General features: G+C 33.5%; 3 protein-coding genes across 3 annotated transcripts; 2 read left to right on the top strand and 1 right to left on the bottom strand.

Moving 5' to 3' along the window:
* Positions 1-3,905, bottom strand: LOC103499850 (uncharacterized). The gene is made up of 7 exons (XM_051088552.1): positions 3,737-3,905; positions 3,118-3,339; positions 2,185-2,424; positions 1,944-2,055; positions 1,665-1,839; positions 1,019-1,259; positions 1-575 (listed from the first exon to the last, which is right to left on the bottom strand). Exons 2-7 carry the CDS (start codon positions 3,299-3,301, stop codon positions 292-294), a joined length of 1,236 nt encoding a protein of 411 aa, XP_050944509.1. The 5' UTR covers positions 3,302-3,339; positions 3,737-3,905; the 3' UTR covers positions 1-291.
* A 1,394-nt stretch (positions 3,906-5,299) lies between these two features.
* On the top strand, positions 5,300-8,134 carry LOC103499851 (uncharacterized). Its single transcript, XM_017047199.2, has 2 exons — positions 5,300-5,531; positions 7,573-8,134. Exon 2 carries the CDS (start codon positions 7,601-7,603, stop codon positions 7,880-7,882), a length of 282 nt encoding a protein of 93 aa, XP_016902688.2. The 5' UTR covers positions 5,300-5,531; positions 7,573-7,600; the 3' UTR covers positions 7,883-8,134.
* Positions 8,135-11,165: 3,031 nt separating this feature from the next.
* LOC103499855 (nudix hydrolase 3-like) lies at positions 11,166-26,734 on the top strand. Its single transcript, XM_008462980.3, has 21 exons — positions 11,166-11,454; positions 12,386-12,565; positions 13,382-13,459; positions 14,459-14,555; positions 15,479-15,612; positions 16,826-16,907; positions 17,310-17,396; positions 18,543-18,649; positions 18,944-19,115; positions 19,225-19,478; positions 19,582-19,663; positions 20,425-20,490; positions 20,874-20,951; positions 21,141-21,236; positions 22,687-22,790; positions 22,905-23,073; positions 24,597-24,680; positions 25,239-25,333; positions 25,584-25,674; positions 25,764-25,910; positions 26,395-26,734. The coding sequence occupies exons 1-21, from the start codon at positions 11,375-11,377 to the stop codon at positions 26,464-26,466; spliced, it is 2,355 nt and encodes a 784-aa protein (XP_008461202.2). The 5' UTR covers positions 11,166-11,374; the 3' UTR covers positions 26,467-26,734.

Genomic DNA, 26,734 nt, shown 5'->3' with positions numbered 1-26,734 from the left:
TTTAAACTTATAAAATCAAGTTCATTAGAACATGTTATTTAAAGGCCCTTTCGCGCCCAAGATCAATCACTTTTTGGAGTTCTATATTACACAACTTTCTTCATTCATCATATGCAATCAAGACAATGTCTTCCAAACAAGTTAAAGTCCAGGCTTATAGCGATCCTTCAGGCTCTACATATACACATTGGAAATTTCCTAAGCACATGATAAGTGATTGATATAATATCTACTGAAGAGTTCGGACACATTAACATCACCAAATATTCTCACGGTTTGACGAATAAGCACTCAGAAGTCCCGATCTGGGAACAGAACAGGGGCAATCAAAGACCAGATGAACAATGCTGCAGTAGCCCAACCAGTCACAATACGAACCCACACGGATGCCCAGCCGACATCAACCAATTTGCCGCTTCCGCCAATAGAGGTGGTCCATCCAGTCAGGAGCATCGCTGAGTACATACTAGCAAGAGAGAAGATGATATGGAAAAATGAATATGAATATGTAACTGGCTTTGACTTTTCTTTTTCCTCGTGCTCATCTGATTTCTCCAGTGGAAGCAATGGCTTTCCTGCCCATTTGATAGAGAAATCAAGAATGTGACACCTAATAAACTCGATATACGAGACGCTACAAACAAAATGGAGAGAAAAAAATCTCCCTCCTTTGATGATATGGAGATTCAGGACGTCCCACAAGAGATTTCAACAGTCCAAGATTAATATAGGAGACGCCATAGACAAAAGTCATGAACAACTTTAAAACGGGCTACAATGTCCAGAAGATGGAAGGAAGTACACCTAATCACATTTTGCTTACTGTTAAATTAGTATCACTGACAATTCTCTGGACGTAGTTAATAGAAACCTCCAAAGTTCTCGTTTTTTAAATAGAAACCCTCCTAAGTTCAATATTTTCCAGTTTCGTGGATTAACCGCAGCATAATATTGTGTGTTTCAGAACTGTGAAAACCAAATATATATATATATATAAAATAAATTAGATGACCCTTACCTGCACGGGGTGAACTTGGAGGGGAAAGCAAGGTTGTAGAAGAACCAGCACGAACAGCAGAATAGACTACCGATAGAACAGTCGTGAGAAGACCCAAGGCAAGAGTGCCTGTGGAAACAGCTTTGGAATGTTTGTGGAGACCATTGCATTCATAGTCTCTTGGTTCGCTAGCAAGTCCACTATAACAGAGATACATGCAGTATAGCGATATGACCGATGCAGGTAAAACACTGCCACCAATCTGTGTTTTTCGGCAACATGAAAGTCATAAGAGACAAAAAGGAAATCTAGACCCTTAGTATTTGGAAGGAAAAAAAAAAACCCATGGGCACGTCATACTTGCAGATAACACCAAAACAGTGAAAAATATATATATATATATATATACCCAGGTGTACCATACTTTCTAGTTTCTACATTGCGATATACTGTTATAGTAGGTTATCATTGTCCACTACAAGGCCGTTATTAAGTCAACAAATACTGGTAAGTTGCCAAATATCAAAAGACAAACAATGTAATCAGTGTCATAGTACAACAACTTCATTGTCCTAGTTTATAGCTTCCCATAACTTGAGGCAAAACGAGAAGAAATTAGTTTTAATTTAGGGAAAAAAAGAGATGAAGAATGGAGGAAAATACTTACTGCAGGGTGCAGTGCAACAACTGTGAAAACAAATGCAAAAATTAGGGTCATCACAATAAAGAAGGTGTTGAGCCCACAATCATGTCCTGCCGGTGTGAACCAATGGAAGAGAAGTCCAGACGAGACAAATGTTGTCACATAACAGAAAAGTGAAACAACAAATAAGGCAATGTACCTAAAAAGAATGCGGAAACTTAAAATGTTAGTTACAAACCTAGAAAGAAGGACTGAGAAAAGAGAATAAGAAGGCACAAGAGAAGAAACTAGAATTCAACAAACCAAAACTGCTCGTCATATCCAACCCATGTGTCATTCCATCTATGAACAAAATCCAGCAAAAGAACAACTTGAACGAGAAGAAACAATCCTGAGCCAAATTTTGATATAGACTCTGCAAATGTAGAATACGTTAATGTCATTTTAAAGAAAGAAAAAAGGAAAAGAATCTTAAATAACCAACAGAAACTGAACAGTCATTGTAAAACATCATTCTAATTTCTGAAATGAAATAATTTCTTACCATAAAAGGTAATAATCTCATTGGGAATGAAAAACATTAGTACCACCAGAAGGAACCAACAAATAACCTTCACCATCCATCCACCATGGTGAATATTATCCCGGGGATCCCTTTGAGTTTTTACACCAACCATCATTACAGATAGAATGGTGAAGAAGAGAAAATTTCCCAAGCTAACTCGCAATACTGCATCAGTTTGAAACCAATCTCGGCTAGGTGTTTCATGGAAAGTATTAATCCCTGAAAGAAGACAAACAACAAAAAACTGTCATGACACAAGAAGGTATCAGTCAAGCCAGCTAAGTGATTTCTTCGGAGACAGAAGGAAAGTTACTAAAAAACTGACAATATTTCACTATTACCCAATAATGGTTCAGAGTAGCATGTACCCCTTAGTACAAATTAAATAGCAGACCACAAATTTGATGGTTAGAAGAAGTAACAGAATAAAATGTTCTCAAATGGGTAATTACAAAAGCTCTTAGCTAGAAACATCTGATTAACCACAAACAATTTATGCTAAATGATTCTTCTAGAATATCGACGATATATCTGCATCATAAGTAATTTCTAAAGAAAAACAGGAAAAAAATTGTGAAAGTGATCTTATCTCTCAATATGACATCATTAAATGATTCACAAGAATATCTGGTTTAATGAGTGGAGCTAGGAGATATAGATGCAATAAAAAATATAACATCGGTGAAAGCTGTTGAATAGGCTATAATGAAGAAGGATGTTCCAACCAATCACATTGCCAACTTTCTTATGATCACTAGGATGTATAAGATATAGTTTTATAATAAAGGGAAGTTTCTGGCCTTCCATATAGATTTTACAAAATGAACAGAAGATAAAATATGGGTAGGACGAAAATATACTATTCAACCATCAGCACTAGCATGTACTGCAAATTGAAAAATGATCACTTACAAGGGATTTTCTCCAGAAGGGGAGCAGCGACCTCTCTGAGAATCCAAGAAACAATCAAGGAGAGAGCGAAGAGGCCACAGTATGCAATCCTTGCAGACCTTCGGCTAATACTGGAAACAACCGTGCGGCATGCATCACATGCGCATGCTGCACAGCACGACGCAAGGCAAGAAGCTGCCCACATATTTTTTTCCTCACACAGCCACCAGTTTAAAAGCTTGCCTGCAAATGAACCAGATCCAACTCAATAGAAGATCAAATTCTAATACTCTCAACAATTTTATCAAAATGTAAAGGAAGAAAAGCCCTAAACAATACAACTAACTTACAACCCAATAAAAGATATATATATCCACTCCCAATAAACCTAACTCTCCATAACCGAGCAACTATTTAGCTCCAGAAAAATGATCAAGATGTTCGTATTAAGAAATAATTAGAAACAACTATGAAAATCCAATAAAAAATCCTCCGGTCAACCTTAAACCAAAACCCAAATCATCTAATTCAATTTTTCCGTGATCATTGAAACCTCAAGGGTTTTTCTTCGTTGTGAACAAGTAAGGCGAAAAAACAAAAAAAAAATCCATCAATACGAGAAAATTGATCGCAGAATTACCTTGTAAGAGATTTGGAGGAGAAAATTCCCAGGATCAATCGCCAAGCAACCCGAACAATCGTATGAGAGATCAAGATTCGAGACTGACTTCGGTTATGTAATTCGTTGTTGGTTTGGTCTCCTTTTCCTACTTTCATTCCAATTGACGATCCCTTTACGCCGCTCTTATCTTTGGTTAGTGACTCGACCGGGTTCGCAGAAAACCGCGGTTTGGGCCGGTCTATTTACGATTGATAAAATATCGTTTTCACTCGAACATATTTTAAAGTTGGTTCGATTTTCATGTTTATATTTTCGAATGTTCCAATTTAGTTGTATATTTCTAATAAATTAGTTTATTGTTATTTAAAAAAAAATCGATCCCAAATAAGTCAACAACAAAAAAGAAGATTCATTATACAACCAGCAAGACATCTCGATAATTACATATCGGAGTTGTGCAATGTTATTACTTTTTATGGAAAACATAGAGTATGCTTACTTGATGGATCCTAAACGATTTTCGTACGTTAAGGTGCAAAAATGATATAAAGCTGCTATTGGACTTCTTTCCTTGGCGAGAGGAAAGGGAAAACTCGTAGTTTCAGATATAGGAGAGGAGCGAAACCACTCGACTGAGCTTCTTCGATCGGTACTAAAATCAAGGTGCATTTTGACCCCTCTTTTGAAAGAGAAAGTTTATTCTTGTGTCTGACTGAACTTTCTTAAGGCAAAAACCATGGACCTTGAAGTCGAGCCCTTGTTCATTGATTTCTTTCTGCTTGAACCCAAAACATTCGGAGATTTGACCCGGTCCAAAGTAGCTTAATTAGTAGGAGATTCTTTGCCGTAGGACAGAATATTGAGTTTTTGGAAGGCTCGTGGATGCATTGTTTAAATTTTGTCTTAAATCTTATTGATTTTGTAATAAATTATGACCAAATTATTAGTTTTTCGTGAAAATTGATATACATTATCAAATATGGATAAATAACCTTTATAGATATTTGCAACAACGAGGAGAAATGTATTTTCATCTTAATAGCTATTTAGTTTTTGAACGTACAATATAAAAAGATATATAACTAGTGTTAACGAACTATAGAACTAGGATATATTTAAGAACCCGTTGAACTAGAGGATGAATCATTTAAATTGTTACAAGCATCCCTTGACATTAAGTTAAAGTTGAAAGCATGGGTGTTAATGTCACAATGAATGTTTATCAAATGACACCCTGATATTGTGTACGAATATTTTGAGCTTAAATTCGAACATGATCAACATTAACTATTTATTTTTTATGTAGGGTAGGGAAAATCAATCTTGAGCTTAAATTCGAACATGATCCTGACGAATCTCATCTAATGCATTTTTTTTTTCGTTTCATGCATTTATTCCTTTGACATAGATCCCCGTCAACAAGGTTTAGCTGAAAAGGAGAACGAAAGGCAAATTCTTGATCACAATTACAACTCACGAACGGAACCGAAAATCAACCGTCCAATAATGGTTCTAATGGCGGCCTTAGGCCCCATCGAAGAGCCACCATCTAAAGGGGCCGATTTACATACCGACCACTCATGACCCACTCACACGCTTTCCCCCCCTCTCTCTCTATATATATAATTCCAACACTTTCTCTCTCTACAAAGCTTTCCAACTGTGGAGACCGCGTGGAAAGGCCTTTCGGGCATCTTTTTTACCGGAGTCGAGGCGTGTCGAAACAGATAAGCACCACAACAATCATCTTTCAGCTCCTTGAGTTTGATTCACCTTCATTCTCGTGTTGGGTTGTTGGCAAGTTTTGATTTTTGTAAGTCCCTTTCTGTCTTTCTTTCTATCTCTCTGATTTGATGTTTATCGCTTGATATTTTCTCGACGGGGTTGGTTTTGTTGGAGTTTGGCTGTGTAATGTTAGTGGTTTTGATGGAATTCATTGGGGGAATTTGGCTGCGGTTTAGATCAGAGCTATGTAATTTGCTTACAGCCTTCTATTGAAGGGGCTGATTGTTGTTGTGGGTATTATAAGATAACGTGCCTCGATCTGCTATCGATGAAAAATCGAGAATAAAATCTTCTGATGCCAGTGTATCTCATCAGTTTCTTTGTGTAATTCACCTGTTGTTCTTCATTTGCTTGGTTCTTTATGTTCTTTTGGGCTTGGAAAAGAATTTGAGAGTTAAAACTTCAAAATGGTAGAGTTGGGATTGGTTTCGGAACACGGAGGAAGAATTTTTCTGTTAGTTGCCTAAGAGTAATTGACACAGCCTTCCTTCTTGCACTAACAAAAAGTGAAAACCTCTTTTAACTTTGTTCTGCTTAAAAATGTCAGTATTTTGATATTCTTTATTTTTTATTTTTTGGACAAGAAAGAGACAATATTGTATTATTAATTGTTAATACAAGGACAGAAACATAGGACTTGCTTACATTAAATAACCAAGAAGGTTCAATCTCAATTCAACCATCCGTTGTAACTGTAATGAGGAAAAATGTACCGGGTTACGGTACATCTAAGTTTTGGGGACTTTTTCTGGTCCGTTTTCGTCTTCTGAAAAGCAACGAGTAATTAAGTATGCATCCTTATTTATGAATTATGAGACGTTATAAGCAATAAAATTAGCTAATTGAATGCAATATACCTGGGTATAATCAAATAATTAAGGTGCTTTTCCACAACTTGTCTTTTTTATGTTGTCATTTTTTTTCTTTCATTTCTACTGCTATTATGCACAAACTTGGCCTATAGATTCTTGAAATTTCTGAAGGTATCCTGATTGAATTTGATTGTTGACAGAATGGATTGTAGAAAGTAAGATACAACAAACGAGTTATATGAGTGAGTTGTGTTAATTTCATGTTATAGCAAAGCGATCTTCACTCGTATGTTTGCTTGTCATTTCCTTGGAAAAAATTTGGAGCCATATCTTTGAACCTTCACGCCTTGCCTGCTTCTTGTTAGACTTCTTTGAATATGGTTTAAGTCATTCTCATGATATTGGTCAAACGAAAATATTGTCTTTCTTTACAATACATTCAAAATAATTGCTTCTTCAGCTGTTTTTCTTTTGATGACTTTATTGGGTTTATATCATTGAATGTTCTACAATATTGTTTTCCTCTAAGACACGGAAATACCATCCCTAAATTAGTACGAGTAAGGTTGGATTTTTTTCAAGAGATCTGGTTCATGTGTTTAAAAAGTGCATTTTTGGTACATGATGTATTGAAATAGATGATAGTTTCTTGTTTGTTAAGTAAGCTTTCGGCAGTTGCCTACTATAAGATGGCTAGTTTTGGGGTTTCAACGTAGAATAGCCAATTTGGCTTGACTTCTCTATTGCTCGTGGCTTGTATTGTAGTCCTATTGACCACGACTGTTTTGGGAAGGGTCGGTTGCCTCATTCTTACATCAGTTGGTAATGTAAGTGTAGGAGAACTACACTACGGTTGGCCATTTGGTCACATTTGTTTGCCTCTCTTTGTACTAGAGCTAAGAGATGGAGAAAGTATCATCGTAACACAAAGTAGAATTCTAGCAGTTTCTCTAAGCGAAAATAGTCATGAGCAGCTAAGTCTCTCTTATTTACTACGACGACAAAGGAGAATTATCAAATTCTCGTTAAATTTATTCATTTTTATACTTCTTTACGCTGGAGTAAACCAGAAAAAAGTTTGGGGTGTTTGGTTTTTAATCGTGTTATATTTGAAATGTCTTGATATGGGTGAAGTCACCACCAACAATATTAGAAACTGAGATCAATTACTCATTTTCAAAATTGATGCATACCCTGTTAGTGCTATATGAACTTCAATAGTGTTGCACGTTGTCTAATCTGCGGTGTATATTTCAGGCTGACCGAGGAAATTGGATCATGCAACATGGTTCTTGACAGCGTCCTTTCTTCTCCTCACAGGAGGTCCCCGTCATTCCGAAAGTCCTTTCCGAATGAGTTGGGCAGTTGGTCGACTCTCATGCAACGACATCGCTTCCTCCTGACAGCACTTGTCCTCTTGACTTTTCTTTGCACAATTTACCTTTACTTTGCTGTCACCTTAGGCTCTTCCTCCTCTTGCTTTGGACTAACTGGGACTCAAAAAGCTCAGTGTCAACTGGAGCTTGCAAAGACTTCCATCGCTAAAGGGAAATTGAAAATTCTTTGATACTTTGGATTTCGATCCAAAGCTCGTGTCTTTTGCTTGTGGTTCTTAAAAATTTGGGTTGAATGCTTAAAAGAAATGAAATTAGTTAATCTGTGATACAAGGTTGTGTAGTAAGATGTAAGCGAACTCTCTATACATGATGTCCGAGAAGAAAAAAGGGAATTAATCAATCATCTTGTGTTTTGCAGATCTAGACTATAATGTACATGCTCTTCAGTACATGAAAGTTAACTGTGTTGGTTGATATGTGAATTTAAATTTGTAAAAGTTACTTTTTTTGTCAAACAACTTTGAAATACACTTCCTATTGCAGAAGTTAGATCGCTAAACATTTTAATTATTTTCAAGGTAGATTTTCATTTAAAACTTCAATACTTCGGAAATTAAATCAAACACGTCAATTGTCGTATGTAACGAATTTGTTGGTTGTATAAACAATAATTTTACACACTAAACCAAAAGTAGAGCTTTGAATCTCCACGTTGTTGAACTAGAAAAGGAAAAAAAGTAGTTTAAATATATGAAACATAAAACGTGCCAATTGGTTGGAATTTCAAGAAGAACAGGTTTTGTGGAATTTCAAGAAGAAAAGGTTAAAAACTGGTTGGATAGCTTCTCTAGTCACGTGGAAAATCTCTACAATTCAATTAAAATAATCTAAAAAATAAATGTAAAAGTAGAAAATTTGATCTTAAATATAAGAAAAGCTAAAAGACAATTTTAGCACTAGATTAGCTACTAGTATTAACATTAGTTTCTTCGTATATATATAGAGAGAAAGAGCGTAAAGTTGAGGAGACCTAAATCCCTAGATCTATATTTGTCAATGATCAATATCTTACGAAGAAAATTAACTATTCATTAATGTAAGTTTAGTTTGGTGATATTGGCATAATTTCTTTTTTAAAGGTTCGACTTTCAATTTTAACAAGCCAATCCCATGTGTATTTTCTGACTCTTCACATGTTCATTAAAAAGAAAAAAGAAAAAACTAGACAAAAAATTATTTCACCTTATTTTTGTAAATATTTTCTCCATTTTGCTATTTTTGGCAATTTTTCTATTTTAAGACTATTATTAATTGGTCCATAAATTTTGGAGTTTATGTCCATTTGTGAAATTTCAAAGCCAACAGTTTTGGGATTATAATTACGTGTACATTATTACTAATATGAGTTTGAAATGCAAATGATTTTAATAATTAGTGTTTGGAGTAAGATAATGGGTGGGAAGTAGTAATCAATATGTCAAACAATAGATATTGTAGCACTAGAGATTTTAATATAGTAAAATAGTTTGTTGTAGGTTATAATAGCTTTAACTACCGACTATTATAACTGAAGTCACTTACATAAAGTGGACTATAATAGGTCACTCTGTCAACTTTAAGTGATTCTTAAGATAACAAACAAATTTATGAGGTGGCGTTTTTAAAAAATTAACTCGAGCCTATGTGGTTTTTCCTAAATTTATATGGTCATCTTCTCCTTTATATCCCTAGTATTTTCTCTCCTTCACTCAAGTATTTGCCATCGACAAATAGATTATTCAACAAGAGGGAATGAAAAATCAACATTCAACTAGCCCTGACAATCACCTTTCATGCAAACACCTATATGACGAACTCTGCTAATCACTTTGACGACCAACTCTATGTGATCATTTCGGCAGCCAACGCCAACGGAAACACCTTTGACACCAAATTTTGACTATGAAAACCACATTCACCTGACTACCTTAAATGACCAACTTCTGCAGTTACCTTTGAGGGAACGACTCCAATGATCACCTTTAATAACCAACTCTAACAAAGACTGTCCCTCCCTCTCTTGGTTACAATCTCGCAACCAACTCATATGACAACTCCACTAATCACCTCTTGTAGCTATTTCGTAACATTTAATAATCTTCTTTTAGACATTAGTAGAGACACTTCGAGTATAAAAAAAATCAAATACACCTATATATAAAAATATGTCAAGTTGAGTAGTATTTTGAAATATTTGGACAAAATGTAAACTAAACCCACATCCTATTGACTAAAAAGTTATTACCCTCCTATTTTTTCACACTAATATTAATTTAAGTTTAGTTTTAAGCTTATAAGCTGTAAATGTTAAATTGGGCCATAAAGTTGATTCATGAACGTTGAGAAATAACAAATATACAAACGTTGAAAAATAATTACTTTGAAATTTTTATACAAAAGAATAAAATCAATACCATAGAAACAAATTTTTAAATTAGAAAAAAAGAGATGGTCGAGAATATAACATATGACAAAATATTTACCTTTCATGAAAAAAAATCGTGAAAATTTTATATTTTTGAAAAAACAACCATTAAAAACATATAACAACCATTATGTAACTAATTAAAAATTATAAGAGTTAAAACTTTTATAAAATTGCAAGTTGTGGGATCTGGTTTTGATAATCACACCCACGGGTGGGTGTTCTATAATTTTTTATTAATCACACAATATTTAAGGTATCATCGTTTGAATACTAAAAATAGTAAAAAAAATCTAAGGTTAGTAGAGATATTTTAAAAAATAGTAGAATATTAAAAAATTCATTTAATTTTTTAATTATTTCATGTTAATCTTTTCATATTTTTTCTTATTCGTTTTCCTCCTCTATTTTTTATTATCTATTATTAGCCATTTCGTTTTTTTTCTTTGATGTGATTTCCATCGTTTTTCTTATTTTTCAATTATTTATTTATCTTGTTTAATTTTTCGATCGTTTTTTCTTCATTTCCAAAGTAAACGATTATGTACAAAAAGTGTAAAAAAATAAACGATCGTGTAATAAAAATAAAAGATTGTGTACAAAAATCTTGAAAAAACTAGACAAATGTAAACAATCGTCTAAAAAAGATAAACGATTATGTAAAAAGCGTAAACAATCGTGTAAAAAATAATTAAAAGAACGGTATACCAAATTAAAAAAAGATGATTTAGATTTTGGTCGTCAACGGTGTAAACTATGGAATTAAAAAACCCATATCTAGGATAGAGATTATCTTGCATAAATTGTAGTCATTTTTATATTTTCGAAAAGAGCCTTTGAATTTACCGCACTGTTTACAAGTCATTGCTCGAACACGAAGATGGAACCAACCGGGCTGATTGGTGGATTGATAACATTAGAACGATAGCAAAGAAATTTGAGCACGTGATCTTTCAAAATTTGGGCGCGAAATGAAATCCATCATGCTAATGGCGTGGCTAAGTAGGTAGTTAAACAAGACGTAATGGATGACACCCAAAGGGCCCCCCGTAGTATACAATTTTAAAATTGATAGAGGAAAAAGAAACCAGTTAAAAAATCGAGAGATCGAATGCATTGTTCAAAGTAATAGTAATTTCTCATCAAAAGAAGTGTATTTAGTGTTTGTATATATATTCTTCTCTGAGTTTCCTATACCGCTGCCGGAGATCGGAGACTGAGCTGGTTATTAGCTAGACTTATTCGTTGAAGTTCATGAATGGCGAAGCCTCATATACAGGAAGAGTATTTTGACGTCCTGACCAAAACTGGAGAGAAGACTGGAGTTTCAAAACCCAGGTATGATTTTCTTTAGTATGCTTATTCTTCTTTTTCTTTTCTCATACATGTTCGATTGGTAATCTGGAATTTTTTTGACCGCAAAAGTAGTTTATGAGAGTAACAATTACTACATTCAACTTCGGAGTAATGCGAGTTAATTTTTTTTTTGTAACTGGCTGTCCACATCCACCAAGACGGTGGGACAATGACAATCACACGTTTCGTTTTACTCTCTTAATGTTTGTAGGCCGTTTGGTTGAGTTTGTCTGATTGCCCCTGAATGTGTTGGTTACTAGTTTCCAGCTTAAAGCTCAATTCCACTAGGAAAAATAAACACTCTAGTGTGTTTTTTGTTTGACATGTGTTGGATACTTGGACACTTCAACACTTGTTGGACACGTATGGAACACTTGTTAGTGCAACAAATTTGTTTGACTTGTACAAAATATTTGTTGAGTAGACTAAAAAGACATATATATGACAATAATAAATAAATGTCATGGATTTTAGTTTCTTTAGTGGCAAACAGGATATGTAGCCCCGTGTGTAGTTGTTTAGATTGGAGCTTGCCCAAGACTATTATGTAAACCATTATCAGTTGTATATTCTGTTATCTTTTAGTTTCCATTTCTGTTAAGAGTACTAATGTAAGCTGTTGGTTGGTCTCTATAAGCCCTCAATCTGCAAACTCAACCTATCATCAAATAATACTGATGTAGCCTAAGTAACCACTAACCTTTAAAGAGAAATCTTTCAAGAATATTTCTCTTTAAAGAATCAATATTGGGGATCTTTTTAATATAATGAATAATATGCTTTATACAAGAGGGGAATACTTTTATTTATAGAGTTTAAAAGGCGAATTCACCAAGAATATTAACTAATATCCAATTAACAAGAATATTAACTAATTATCGGATTAACCCCTATATTTTACTTGAAAATGCAGGGGAGAAGTTCATAGAGATGGAGTCTATCATCGGGCTGTTCACGTGTGTATTTTTGCTGAAAGTACACAAGAATTACTTCTCCAACAACGTGCCGACTGCAAGGATTCATGGCCTGGGTTGTGGGATATTTCCAGTGCCGGCCACATATCTGCTGGCGATTCATCACTTGAGACAGCTAGGTAATACTATTGATGATTAATCATCATCAATTTTCACTTCTCCGATCAGTTACTACTGTTTTACGTGCTATGACTGCATAGAAGCTTCTATAGAAGATACAAGCATGCTTTATGGGATGCATATATATAATTTCATTCACATTATCATTTGAATTCACATTTTCAACTTTGTCAACGGAGAAATAAGAATGTAGAAAATACATTCCAATGTGTGTTAACTATATCAAGAAGTTAGGCGTATCCTGCCATGGTATATATGTTTTGTGCATGATGATTATAAAGACAATTTTTCTGGACGTTCTTTAGTTCCAATAAATTCGTAGCATTCAAGATAGCAAACTACATAGCCAGATTCCAGTTCTGAGCATAGTTTGGTTTGAATGTTTTGATCCTACGTGGCTCAAGACTTCTCAATTGTGCTCACTCTTCAGCTTATTTGATCTTCATTCCTCAAGTGTTGTTTCCACAATTTCGGATGCTTTTATTCATTCTTCCTAATTTATGTTGTTTTGTTTTTTAATCTCCCTTTTCTCGTTGTTCTTTTCATGACTTGAGTCACTGAGCATTTTTGCTTCTTTTTATTAATCAGTGAGAAATTACTATTTTGTTATGTATTTTCTTCTCTAATTAGGATGTTCGATTAATACTATGGAAAACCTTCCATATCTTTTGTCTCGAAATGACCTGATTAGTCTTGGTCGTCACCTGTTCAAGGCCTTCAACTTCTTTTTGGTTACTCTCCCTGGCATGGACCATATAACACCATTTGTTAGTTCTGAGTTGTGATTTTCTTGTGCTTCATTCCACTGCTTTCAGGAAGGAGCTTCGAGAAGAGCTTGGCATTATTCTACCAAAGGACGCATTTGAATTGATATTTGTTTTTCTCCAGGAGACGTAAGCGGATCATTCTAAGTTACCATGACAAAATTAGACATTCATATGATTTGGTCTATTACATCCTCTGTTTATTTTTTATAGAATAAATTTTACAGCTAAGTTTCCTCCGTGATCAGCTCAATGCCAGCATGTTGTTGTCTATGTTTTTTTTTATATCTTTTCTTTTAGAAAATTTACACTTTTGGTCGGGGTTGAACTTGGTAGTATTTTGGGTCAAGAAAATTTTGATGCATGACAAGCAGGGTTTTTCATAAAAACTATACCTGTTTTTGGTTTTTTAGAGTAAAATTTCTCAACTTCTAAAATCTGTGACTCAAATCTCCCTGCTTTCTGTATCAGGAGAAGTTTGAGATCGTATTTGGAACTTGGGATTTCTCAATGGAATTTTGTTTTATATATAAAAATTTTTAGGGTTTTCATCTTTTTGATTTTTGCCTTAATCTTCTCCAATTCATTTATCATCAACAATATGCATTATCCGCAATCTGCATTACATCTCTTTTAGCCATATAATTGATTGCATCTTTTCATGCTATTGAACAATATCCAGAGGTCGTGTCAGCATTTATTTTTCTTGCATGGTAGGAATAACATATATGGCTTCTTGTAAAGTGGTATTTCTCTTGGTATACATTGGCATATGATGCAGCTAATATATTTTGGAATTTTCTACCCCGGAGTTGATGCTAGTTTCTTCTTTGTTTACTTTGTTTGGATTTTCTTGTTGTATAAGTTCTTTTCTATATATTTTTTTGATTTTTTCTGAACAGGAAACAACTTTTTTTTTTTTTTTTTTTTTTTTTTTTTAATTTTTTTATTTTCTTTACTAGTTCTTTTTATGTTGTGTTGTGCTACTTTTCACTCCTTTATGGAGTTTGTATATTTTAGTATTAATCTCAGTTATTCAATGTAAAGTTCTCTAAAAACAAAAAAGTCGGACACCTGTATTACATGTTATTCTTATTTCTTCTGATTTAGCCTTGGATTGATGTACAGCATCACAAATGGTGGACAGTTTGTCGATAATGAATTTGCGGACGTATATTTGGTAACAACATTGGATCCAATCCCTTTGGAGGCTTTTACTCTTCAGGTTGGTGGTAAATCATCTATTGTCTCTTATTTGACCTGAAAAAGTTATATGAATCCTGCAGCTTCCTGCACCCGTGCTCTTTTGATTTTTAAAATTTTTTCTTGTGTCTACATCACACGCATTCCTTAAAAGTTTTTTTTAGGACATAAGGCACAAGCTTGTGATATTTGAAGTTCTAATGATTGGAAAGGCGTTGCTTGACAGAAAGGTAGTAGAAGACAAAGTATATGCTTAGGTTATTTGATTTACTATCATTAGTTGTTCCCACCGTATTTCTTAATTGGACTGAACTTCCCATTAAATTATTAGCTCCAACGGATATGATGCGTAGTTAAAGTACCGATGTAGTTAAATTTGTCATAACTCACCAGATCAAGCTTTTGGGTCTATTGACGATTTAACATGATATCAAGTGGGAGTGAACCCTTGTAATGTTATTTCCCCCAAATTCATATAGATTATCTCTTGTTGAGTCTTTTACTAATTTTCAAACCCCAAGTTAGGGGGAGCGTTAAAGTATTGATATATTAGATTTATCGTAACCCATCAACTTAAAACTTTTCAGTCAATTTGAGTTAATTGGTGATTTAATAATGAGGATGGGGATGATGATAGTAGCCAACAAAAATAGTAAAGGACTTAGATGGACTGAATGCATGCCATGATGATAACCCATTTAAAATTTGATATTTTAGAAGTTTCTTTGACAATCAAATGGAGTATGGTTAGACAATTGTTCTCAAAAAAGAAAAGAAAAGAAGAAAGAAATTAACGTGTTTGCACTCCTTGTTGCTTCATTGAAGTTCGTCCTTACCCTTCAATGGTGGATTGCAGTTCAATGAATTTTGTGCTTAAAAAAGTAAAGGCTAGAACGTGTTAGAAATCAAATAGTGAACGTATGTTTTGCTTTAAATTTGATGTAGGAATCTGAAGTGTCAGCTGTTAAATATGTACATTATTTGGAGTATAAAAGCTTACTTGCAAATCAAGATCCTGAATATTTTCCATATGATGTAAATGCGCAATATGGTCAACTTTTTGACATAATTGCAAAAAGGTACGCTGTTGACATGCTTAATATTATTGATGAGTAGATAGTACTTTCTATATTATGAAATTTGTCTTAATTCAATTTTCAATAGAAAGTGACGAAGAATCTTTCTTGAATATGATCCAATCTACAGTTTGCACAATCGTGTCCTTGAGTTCATTTAGAAAATGGTGAAATTGATCTTTTCTAGGATGAGATATAATAATATTGTAAAGACATCAACATTTGGTCTCATTTATATTCTACAAGTAATAAGAGAGGAAACATTTTCCAATGTGGCTATTCCCTTCTGGTGATTGAAATTTGTGGGCTCCAATTGAAAAGTACTTCACTCAAATGTACACTGGTTTCAATTCGATTGTGCAAAGATTTTCCAATGTGGCCTGAATTTTTTCTTTGTTTTTGGATTTCTCATGGTCTTGGGTTCAACCACATTCGTTTAGCAGTAAAGCTTTTACAAATATATGAAAGTTTGGTAAATTGGTGTTGGCACAAAGTTGTTGGAAGATCATTTTTCCTTTTGGGTAGATGTTCCACAGGCCACATTCGTGGTCTTTTTGTTTGAGAGGCCTTGGTTTTGTTATTCTGGAAGTCTTCTCATGGTTTTACGTGTTTTGCTAATGCTCGTCTGAATCATCCTATTGCACTATTTTCCGTCATCTTGCTGTCTATTTTGTTCACTTTGTATATTCACGATGCTTATTTTCCTCTATCGGTGTTCACTTGGTGTTCTCCATCAGTGTTCTCTTGGGATTTATGTACTTTAAGTATTGACCTCTTTTCCTCTCATTTATAAAAAATACTCTTTTCTTTTCAAGAATAGCTTAGCTTAACTGACATTAGTAGAAATTGAGGACCATAAGGTCCGTGGTTGAGATCATCCCCACCCAGTTTGTACTAAAAAAGAAAAAAGAAAAGAAAGCAGTGAGTGGGAAAAAGAGAGTATTCTTAGGCAAGAGTTAGCTGTAATCTATTAATGTTGTGGTGAGTAGTAAGTTGTATCGCCATGCTTCAATTTTTTATGCATACGGCACGATGTAATCTACATGGCATGATATGTAGATTTTACATTTAAAGATGTATATGTATTTAGTTAACTAACTGTTCTCTCTCTTGCACTCAAGCTGGAAGCTTCTAGGTTCTGAAGAATTTCCTTTCTTCATTTTGGATCGACGAAGTTTTTTTTGCACATGACCCCATTTTTTTAAAATTTCCTTAGGTACAAAGTAGACAATGTGGCACGTAGTTTGGCTCTACAAAAGAAACTGCAATCCTATGCCTCTATTTCACTCAATGTTGAGGTATCTGACATTTTGAACTTCTAGATTTGAAATCAAATAAAATGCAAACCAACGATAATAACTCAATCAAATTTTGGTATAATGCATTCCTTATTTTTGGAAAAAATAGTTATGTTTTCAGCTTCATGAAAGGGTACTTGGGCCTTTTGTTGATTTATAGATTTAAAATTTAATGTTTCTAAACAACTTAGACATGGAAATACTTGTATTAAATTAGAAATTTGTCAATTCTTAATACAAACTGGAACTTATAAAAACAAAATACTACGAGTCATTGATGGGTCTATATAGAAACTTATTCCTTCTGTTGAAAAGAAGGAAGTTTGCAGTAACTTTTTATTATCTGGTTTTCTATCTACCCACGTTTGCCTTAAACAAATGAGTGTGTTTTCTTCTCTGTAGTTAGCAGGGCTAACAAATGCAGATAAAGGGGCGCTGGATCTAATAATCAAGGCTGCAGCAATAATTGATGAAATATTCTACCTGCAGGTCTGCATATGCATTTTATTAAGTAATCTTGTAGGGGAGACTTTGACAGCTTGCTTGCTTTAGTTTTGTGAAGCTAGGAAACATACAATATGTGTTATTATGTGATCTTGAACCTAGTGGCCATCTAAATTTGTTAGAGGGGACCGGTGATAAATAATGTGGGTTAAGAATGATAGTCATGGTTATGCAAACATTGAGCTAGTATTTGATGATTGGGATTGGGAGAGTAGGGGGAAGGCTCCCCAACTTCTTCTTCATTTTGATTCTTATCAGATTATTACTTCATAAATGTCCTCGATGTTAACTGGCTGTTAGCTTTATCAACTTCATACAAAGGTAGGGGATTAAGGGAAGTATGCTAAGGCCCCTCCTTACTTAATAGTTGGTAGAATGAGGGAGAATCAAAATGGATTTTTTTTTTCTTTTGGTATAGTGAGAACAAATATTCTGATATCCCATTTGCTAAAGTTATTCTGAAGTTGGAGTTTGAATGGGGAGAAGTACTAGTTCATTGTAAACTAATATTGATTGGAAATGGAAACACATTTAAATTGGTATGGGACTCATGTTGACGTAGATTGGTTAGATTATTTAGGATTATCTTTGTAATCTAGCATAAGTTTCCTATTTAACTACCTTTGTAGTTTAAGCCTATTACCCATGTATTAACGCTAAGTCTCCCTGTTTTGTACAAAATTTTCCCTAAAGATTATTAAATACTGACATACAGCCTTTTAGCTCCACTAGGGACCCACGAAAAAATAGAGAGAAGAAAAATGTAAATGAAGAAGTGGTAGCATCCACCAAAGTGAATGGATAATGGAAATATTTCCTACCTTCTCATGGCCAATAATAAATCAATGAAAATGATTCTCAATTTATTGCGAAGCTCACCAATTAGAAATCATTTTTCATTCTTTCATAAATCTAGTAAACTACTGGAATGAGAATGAGAGTGAATGATTCATACCGTCATTCTCTTTTCACTTTTAGAAAGAAGTTTGACTTTGTTCTTTATTTATTTCTATATTTTCATCAAATCCTTCTAAATAAGAAAGCTTTAAATGTAACTGGTTTGTTCTTTAAATCGTTGATTGATGGTGATGAGTTCGTCTACAATTTATGATTTCATATTATTATGTCCAGATTTGGTACAGTAATCCATGTTTAAGAGATTGGTTGGAGAAGCATGCTACTGCATCACATTTAGACAAGTTGAAGTGGGCCTACTATCTGATTAATAAGACTCCATGGTATGCTTTTTTCATATTAGGATCTATTTAAAAAAAATTATTTATTATTATTTTATAATTTGACTACATGTCTTGGTTTTCGAATGCCCGTGCACTTCTAGTTACGCATGTACTAATGTGTTGTCAGCGGGCGAGATTGTTGAAAATTGCAGCTTTCTGTATTTCTAAACTGTCTGCTAAATCTTAATTTGTTTTTCTTTCCTTTTTTTTTTCCATGATGAAGTCTTCTTAGCTATTTTGCTTTCTTAAACGATATGGATTAATTTTCCCGCCTATGCGTTTCATTTTCAACAGGTCTTCCCTTGATGAAAATGAAGCATATCTGACTACTGCAGATTCTGCAATAAAGTTGCTTCCTGAAGCCACCAGGCCAGTTAGTGGGTGGAAGGGCCTGGAATATAAAGCAGCATTTCCATTGCAAAAACCTCCTGGTGCAAACTTCTACCCTCCTGACATGGACAAGATGGTATGCAATGCTTATACTTAGCTTGATTGGAAAAGAATATTGATGTGTTCATATAAAAGAAAAAAGAATTAAGACGTAGCGAGTGCAAATTCTTGCTACAATCTTGTAGGAATTCAAGCAATGGAAGGACAGTCTGACGGAGGACCAGCAAAACATCGTTTCAGGATTCTTCAGCGTCATTAGAAGACATAGTGAATCTAGTTCAGATTTGTCTATTTACAGTAGTAGCCTTGATAGCACAAATCGTTTGGAGGGTCCCACTAATGATTTGTATAATGTACCGTTTTCCCAAGAATATAGTTCTTTCCTATCGAAAGCTGCTGAGTTATTACATAAAGCAGGGGATATAACTAGCTCTCCCAGGTAAGAGTTTTCACAATTTTACATTTAGTTTTTATTTCCTTAACATCTGAATCTATATTATTTTGCTCACGTTGTTTTCTGAAATCCTTTTTCCCTTCTTTAGTTTGAAGAGGTTCCTACATAGCAGAGCCGATGCTTTCCTCTCAAATGATTACTATGAATCAGATATTGCATGGATGGAATTGGTTAGTTTAGCACGTTCGTTACGTTTGCATAGTGTTGCTGTGGTTGCATTATATATCTAGTCAATTTGTTAGACACGGATTGCTTGCAATTGGGATCCTGAACGGGGATATATAGGAATCTCTTAGCACAATTCTCATTTCCAATGTATCAGTTGAACAATTTTTCCCTATTGTAAGAAACAAAGAAGGGATATATCTAACAATCACCAAACCAAGAAACAGCTTAGGGGTTGGGGGACGAGGGGCTCCCCGTCAAAATCTACAAAGGTGACACAAACCTACAAACAAGAAGGAACAAGAACCTTCTTATCGGAAACGATCTTTAAAGAACTAGATGCGTAGAAAAATTTCCTATGATTTTAACCTCCATGAAGATGTATATTGTATGCTATTACAAAAATTTCTTCTACTTATCTACTATACAAAGGTACAGACCTAAACTTGAAGAGAAGGGAAAGGCCAAATAAGGCAATAACCCACGGTAGCAATAGAGAGAAAGATGGCAATAAATACAGAAAAAGGAAATTACAGAATAAGCAAAAACTCATATATACAAAGACCTTTTCTATTTTCCTGTTTTCAAAAGTTTTATTGTTCTTTGTATGAATATTAGTCTTTGAGTTTTGCAATTGATTGCATGTTTTCAATATCAGCATATATGCAATCATTAGACCATTTGTGCTTTCTGTTTCTTCCCCCTACAAAAACTGACCCAAAACTTTTAATTGATACTTTTCAATTTTTGGTGTCTTTGATTATAGGACTCTAAGTTGGATGTTACCATTGGTCCGTATGAAACATATGAAGATAGACTTTTTGGATATAAGGTACCGATTAACTCAGCTATTTGTTTTTCTTAGACATTTATTGCTTTTACCTTATTGGAAGCTATAAGCCGGATTCGGCCGGCCATGTATTTGTTTGGTGGCTTGACATTCTTTTGAGAACTTTCTGTTCCTTAAACAAACTATTTGAGAGCAAGGTGTTGGGAAACATCCCATAGTGTGTATTGTACTTAGTACCAAGTTTGATATCAAACTTGAATTTACTAATTGGTGCAATACCTTCTGTAAAATGGGGTTTAATTAGTATTTTATTTGATAGTAATTTTATGTGTCAAACTTGAATCTACTGGTTTTCTAAAACCACCGGTTGTTGTCAGTTTACAACCTTCATTTGTTAATGGTACCAAATTTTGGGATTGCATCAGGCTACATTTGAAGCTTTCATCGGAATTCGGGATGATAAAGGAACTGCTCAAGTAAAACTTTTTGGTGATAATTTGCAGGTATTGTTTTTTGAACTGTCCGAGTCGCAATATATATCTATTCATATTGGTTTTGTTGCTGTCTATAGTACTCACCCAAGTTTCTTATCCAAAAGGAAAAGAAAGAGATGATGTTCTTACCTTTTCTCAGGAAAGAGCAAAGTTCTTTTTCCTACTTGGGAGATAGTTCTGATGAAGTTCTTATTATAGGTCTTGGAACAGAATCTTCCTATGGACAATGCATACAAATCAAAAGATGTTAGTGCTGCTCCAATTCGTGTTGTACAGCTTCTCTACAATGCTGGGGTGAGTTAATTTTTCACTATTTTCACAGGTTCTCATAAATTTTATTTTCATTTATTTATAAGGCGTGCTTTCCGTAGTTTTATGTACATAAATTTTAAACTAAAAAAAAAGAAAAGAGATGCATATCTTGCGTGTTTTACTTTTACATGTCCCAACTCTAAGGGAAAGAAAAGTGGAAGCCTCCTTCCATCACCAGCAGAAATATGTGCACTACTAAAAAAATGATATTTGTACGGGAGATAATTGGGATTTAAGTGTTGAGAGAATAATTACACAAGATCTTAGAAAGAAACTGAATCGCAGGTAGAAAGGACGTGGCTTCCCATTGCTGAACAAAATTTCTGACACAAATTACAAGGGCTTAAAAAAAGAAAAAAAAAAGAAAAGGACAAGCTCATACAAAGAAAGGCCAGACCTCTGGAAAAATTTTAAGCATTAGCTTCTTTTCATTTCATCAATGAAGTTTTGTTTCCGTTTTGAAAAAAAAATAGCATTTTTTTACCGATTGCCCATGTTCAATCTCTGGAAAATTTTCAGCCGTGTGGTATGATTTTCTTTATCTAACCAATATTATTATTTTCTTTCTGAAGAAATATGATTGTACTTTGTACTATTATTTACTTATTGACTCGTCCGATAGTTTGATAAATTTTGTACCTAAAGCTTCTTAGTTCTTTTTTTTTTTATTGGGATGAATTCAAACATTAAATTTCTAATATTTATGAATGATTTTGTGTTATTGTTTGCGAATATTTAGTTTTTATTGGCTTTATATGTATATTTTCATATCTGTATTTGTTTTTCTTCTATCAAAGAAGACCTAATTTGCACATATTCAATAATCAAGAAATTGATATTCTCTCGAAATAAAGATGGTATTAGAGTGCATAAAAGAGAACAAAAAGGGAAATAAAGATTTGAACGAGTCTAGGCACCATCTTTGGAGAGCATGTTAAAGATCCCAAATTAGAAATATGGAAAGATCTCACAATGTTATAAGATACATGAGTTACTTCTTTTATGGCCATTTGAATCCAATCTCATTACACACATGAAAATGAATAAAAAATATTTAAAAGAAAAAGTGAGAAGAATTTGTCACGTAGAAAATTATGATCGGATAATTTATTGGGATGCTGGATCCTTCTAAGTATTTTCCTTTTCTTTTTACCAAATTTACGTCAAGATTATAGTTTGAAACTTTTATCACATCTGTTTTTATTCAGCATAGGAAGCAGCAGTTCCGTTCATGAATTATTCTTACTCTTACAGAGGTTAACTATGCTGAATTGAGAACTATCATCCCCAAGAAATTGGATGTTGATTATTAAAAATGCTTGTGTAGTCCAGTAGTTTCTAAACGAATTGTTCAATCCTTTACTGAAGCAAACCGTGGTGTATGAAGTAGATCTGTAAAAAGTTAAAGGTTAATTTGTTGGCATTTTATCAGGTAAAGGGAACTCAGTCTGTTGCTTTCAATTTGCCAAATGACGAGCGAATCGTAAAAGAGCGAGGAACATCAATGGTTATGCTTAAGAATGTTTCAGAGGCCAAGTACAGTATCTTTTCTTGGCCATGGATTACTTCTATCATTTTATCTTAATTTTGGGTTCTACAATGGGAAATTATTGGACATATAAAGATATGCTTGTTTTCACATGTTTCTAGGTTCAATCTTATTCTTCAGCCTATTGCTCATGTTTGTATTGCAAATGACCAACGTGAATTTGTGGATTTCGATTCATTCTTTACTTTTGCGATTTGCCATGAGTGTTGCCACGGCATTGGACCTCATACCATTACACTTCCGAATGGCAAACAATCTACCGTGAGATTGGTGAGTACCATAAATTTTCAGTTTTGACATATTTGATTATTATTTCTCTTTTTCTGGATGTGGATATTACCCTTATACGGAGGCAAGCATCACGATTAGATTTGTAAGTTGAGTACTTCAATTTTTATGTTTAATATATTTTAGAGGAAATATCTTTTTCGGTTCTTAGGTTTGGTTTTAATTTCTATTTGTCCCTAAAGTTTCAAAATATTACCTTTTAAATCTTTAGCTCTTGAGATTGATTTTAATTTAGTCCTTAAATTAGCTTTTATTTCCATTTGGTTCGTAGACCTTAAAATTTAGACTTTTAACATTGATTTTTTTCCTCTCTTTTGAGTACTCACTTTCAATTTTAACATTAATATCTATTAATTAATTGAGGTATTTCTAAATATAGTAAAATGAACTTAAATATTTACAAAATATAGAAAAATCTATCTATCATTGATAGGCATGAATATTGATAGACAAATTTTATGATTATTTTTATTAGTATTTATCATTGACATAATATGAAATTTTGTTATATTTTGTAAATATTTTCAACAATTTTGCCATTTACAATAATTTGTCTAATTAATTTAAAATAATCATAAAATGAAATTTTAAAATCAATTTTAATAGGGATGAATAATAGTGAAACTTTATTAATTATAATTCTTTTAAGTTAATTAATAGACTTTGAGTTGTATAATGTATTTAGTGAAAAATTAAGGTTAAAAAGAAGAAATCTACGTACATACCAGATGTTTCTTTCATTTAAGGGCTGTTTGTCCCTAGGATTAGAGAGGAGTGGTTAGCCTACTCCATGTTTGGCCCTAGTATTATGATAATACTTGTTCTCACTCCTCTTTCTCCTCTTCCTCACACCCCTCTCTCACTAAGCTCTAAATAATTACCAAGTAAAAGTAGAAGGTCAAATCAAAGCGAAAATCCCAGTAATAACCACCACAAAAGGAAACAACGCCAACAAAAGCTGAGATAATATTTTGTACCATAAACATAGACTATTATAATACTCAAACTATTATAAGTCACTCCTCGTCCCTTAGTGTTTAGACGACTATCAAAGTTCTTTATTACCGAAAAAATGTTTGTTTTCGAACTCTCTTGGGCTATCTGGTGATTCTTAAGAATGGAAATTTGGTTTATTCTTCTGCGAATTTGTATTGTGAATGAAGACAATTTTTTGGCTGGAATAGAAAGAGACCGTTGCACTGCAGTTTATCTGGTTGAGATGGAGTCAGATTTTTACTTTTGTTAGTGTTGCCTGTGACTCCCAAGGCTATACATTTGGCTTGTCTTTTTACAAATGGAGCTGTGCAATCTTTTAGTTCTTTTCTAGTTTTGAGAAATTTTGTAGTGCTGATCCTGTTGCATATAAAACCTTGGTCTTTTACATTTCAATGGGGAAAAGAATGGACAGATTTGAAGATATCGCTTCAAACTATGACTTCTATTTTCTATTCCGGGTTTTATAGATCTTTCTATTGGTAATATCTTCTATTTATCTTTTGTTACAGGAACTCCAAGAACTCTACTCAGCTTTGGAGGAGGCAAAAGCTGACATCGTAGGACTTTGGGCACTGAGGTTCCTTACCCTCCAGGTTGGTTGATATTTGGGTCAACAGACCTTCTTAAATACACTACTTTACCAAGAAAAAAGAAGAGAAAATTACCTTTTTTGTTTACCAGTTTTAATGAATAGGTACATATTGTCTCTGAATTTAAAAAAAAATACATTTTTAGTCCAAGTTTATGAAATAGACCATTTTGATCCATGGGTTTTCAAAATATACCTTTCTAATCCTAATCATATGGTATTTAAAAATTAGAAAAAAATAGTACGAAAGAGAATATGCTTTTCAGAAATTATTCTTCTAATTTAAAATGTAATATAATTATTTAAAATAAATGTATAAAGTTATTTGAGGGACTTTTTGAACCTATTTTCAAAAACTCATGGACTAAAAAGGTATTTTTTTTAAATTCGAGAACCAAATGGATCCATTCTTATAAAGTTGGAGGTAAAAAAGGTTGCATTTTGAAATTTAATGACCAAATGAACATATTCTTCAAAACTTGGAGACTAAAAAGGATAATTAAGAAAAGTTGTATTCTCTGATCATATATTTACATATTGTACACGTTGGAATCTCAACCAGGGCCTGCTACCAGGAACATCATTGAAGTCTGTCTATGCAACTTTTCTTGCGGGATGCTTCCGGTCAGTACGATTCGGCTTATCAAAGGCTCATGGGTAAGCTATGAATATGACTCTAGAATCGGAAGGAATAGAATAATTTTGTATTTCAATGAATAATAGTAATGAGCATAACCTTCATATATAGGAGAAAAACTCAATGATAAAAGGAAAGAATTATAATGAGAATAAAATAAAAACTTTGGTGATTTTACATCTAATTATCTAATCAACGGCCAACAATGACATTGTTTCTTTCATTTTTGTTTCCTTGCCATGCATCTTAGACTTTCGGTTTTTTTGGCAGAAAAGGACAGGCATTGCAGTTCAATTGGCTATTTGAGAAAGAAGCCTTTGTTTTAAATCCAGATGAAACTTTTTCTGTTAATTTTGACAAGGTACAACATTAAACATGTCAAAATTTAGTCTTCAAATGAGTTGGTTTTCGTGATTTGATTTCTACGGATCTTTTATCTTTCTTTGTAAGGTGGAAGATGCTGTTGAAGGCCTGAGTAGGGAGGTACTAACCATTCAGGCAAGAGGTGACAAGGATTCAGCAAAATTGCTTCTTCAGAAATACGGTGTTATAACAGAACCATTGAAATTAGCATTGCAGAATTTAGAACGAATCCAGGTAAGTGTTGACAAACACCATAGATTTAATATTATCGGTTGAACACCTTAATTGGTTGATATGGATATTGATAATATATTTCGGTATTGATTGAGTTTTGTTTATGGTTGAATATAGATTATTGAGTAGCGATTTGCCATTTTTACAAACTATATGAATTATGCCACTTCATCTCTTATTTAGTCCATTTGACTTTTCAAGTATTTAAAAAAGTATTTTCTTAATTTACTAATTGAACGTAATTCTCTTCCCAGTATATTCCACGAAGTTTCAAAATTGTTGATTTTGGGACAAACACAACTGTGCCTATAGGTTTTTTTTTCTATTTAAATAAAATGCATGATAGCAAAGTTTGAAGACAAAGACACTCTTATTCAAAGAATACGATAATATCACTATTGAGTTCAAAAGTTCATGATCGTAAATTTAATATTATATCAATACTTTAGTAGGTAATTCTCTTCTTTCGACCTTGTAATTTCAGGTACCGGTGGATCTAGCAGCTGAATTTCCAATTGCCAAAGAAATATTAGGAAAAAAGGAAGTTGGAATATGAAGATGATGATGCATTAATATTTCCATCTTCCATCACACAGCAATTGGAATATTATTATTGTGTGGTGTGCAATAGTAAATTGGTTGTGCCCTCCCCTCCTTGAGAAGTAACCATTTCTTTTAGCAAAATGCATTAACAATATTCCATTGCCCATCCCATGGCTTTAGCTATTAGTATTATATACTCATTTAGTATTTAACGTGGGATTAGAAGGTGTACTGTTTTATTTTATGTCTTTTATGCAAATATTAAAAACCACTTGTTATAA

Source organism: Cucumis melo, chromosome 1 (assembly GCF_025177605.1).
Source record: "Cucumis melo cultivar AY chromosome 1, USDA_Cmelo_AY_1.0, whole genome shotgun sequence".
Classification (NCBI taxonomy): domain Eukaryota; kingdom Viridiplantae; phylum Streptophyta; class Magnoliopsida; order Cucurbitales; family Cucurbitaceae; genus Cucumis; species Cucumis melo.
This window is presented reverse-complemented; position numbering and strand designations above follow the sequence as displayed.

Bases quoted from the DNA above. Each gene is read 5' to 3' on its own strand.
- LOC103499850 (XM_051088552.1), bottom strand. From the start codon at position 3,301: ATGTGGGCAGCTTCTTGCCTTGCGTCGTGCTGTGCAGCATGCGCATGT. The intron at 2,425-3,117 runs GTAAGTGATCAT...GTCTTCTTTCAG, and splicing joins CCTTCTGGAGAAAATCCCTT to GGATTAATACTTTCCATGAA. The intron at 1,840-1,943 runs GTTTGTTGAATT...CATTCTTTTTAG, and splicing joins GGATATGACGAGCAGTTTTG to GTACATTGCCTTATTTGTTG.
- LOC103499851 (XM_017047199.2), top strand. From the start codon at position 7,601: ATGGTTCTTGACAGCGTCCTTTCTTCTCCTCACAGGAGGTCCCCGTCA.
- LOC103499855 (XM_008462980.3), top strand. From the start codon at position 11,375: ATGGCGAAGCCTCATATACAGGAAGAGTATTTTGACGTCCTGACCAAA. The intron at 11,455-12,385 runs GTATGATTTTCT...TTGAAAATGCAG, and splicing joins ACTGGAGTTTCAAAACCCAG to GGGAGAAGTTCATAGAGATG. The intron at 25,334-25,583 runs GTAAGCTATGAA...TTTTTTTGGCAG, and splicing joins GGCTTATCAAAGGCTCATGG to AAAAGGACAGGCATTGCAGT.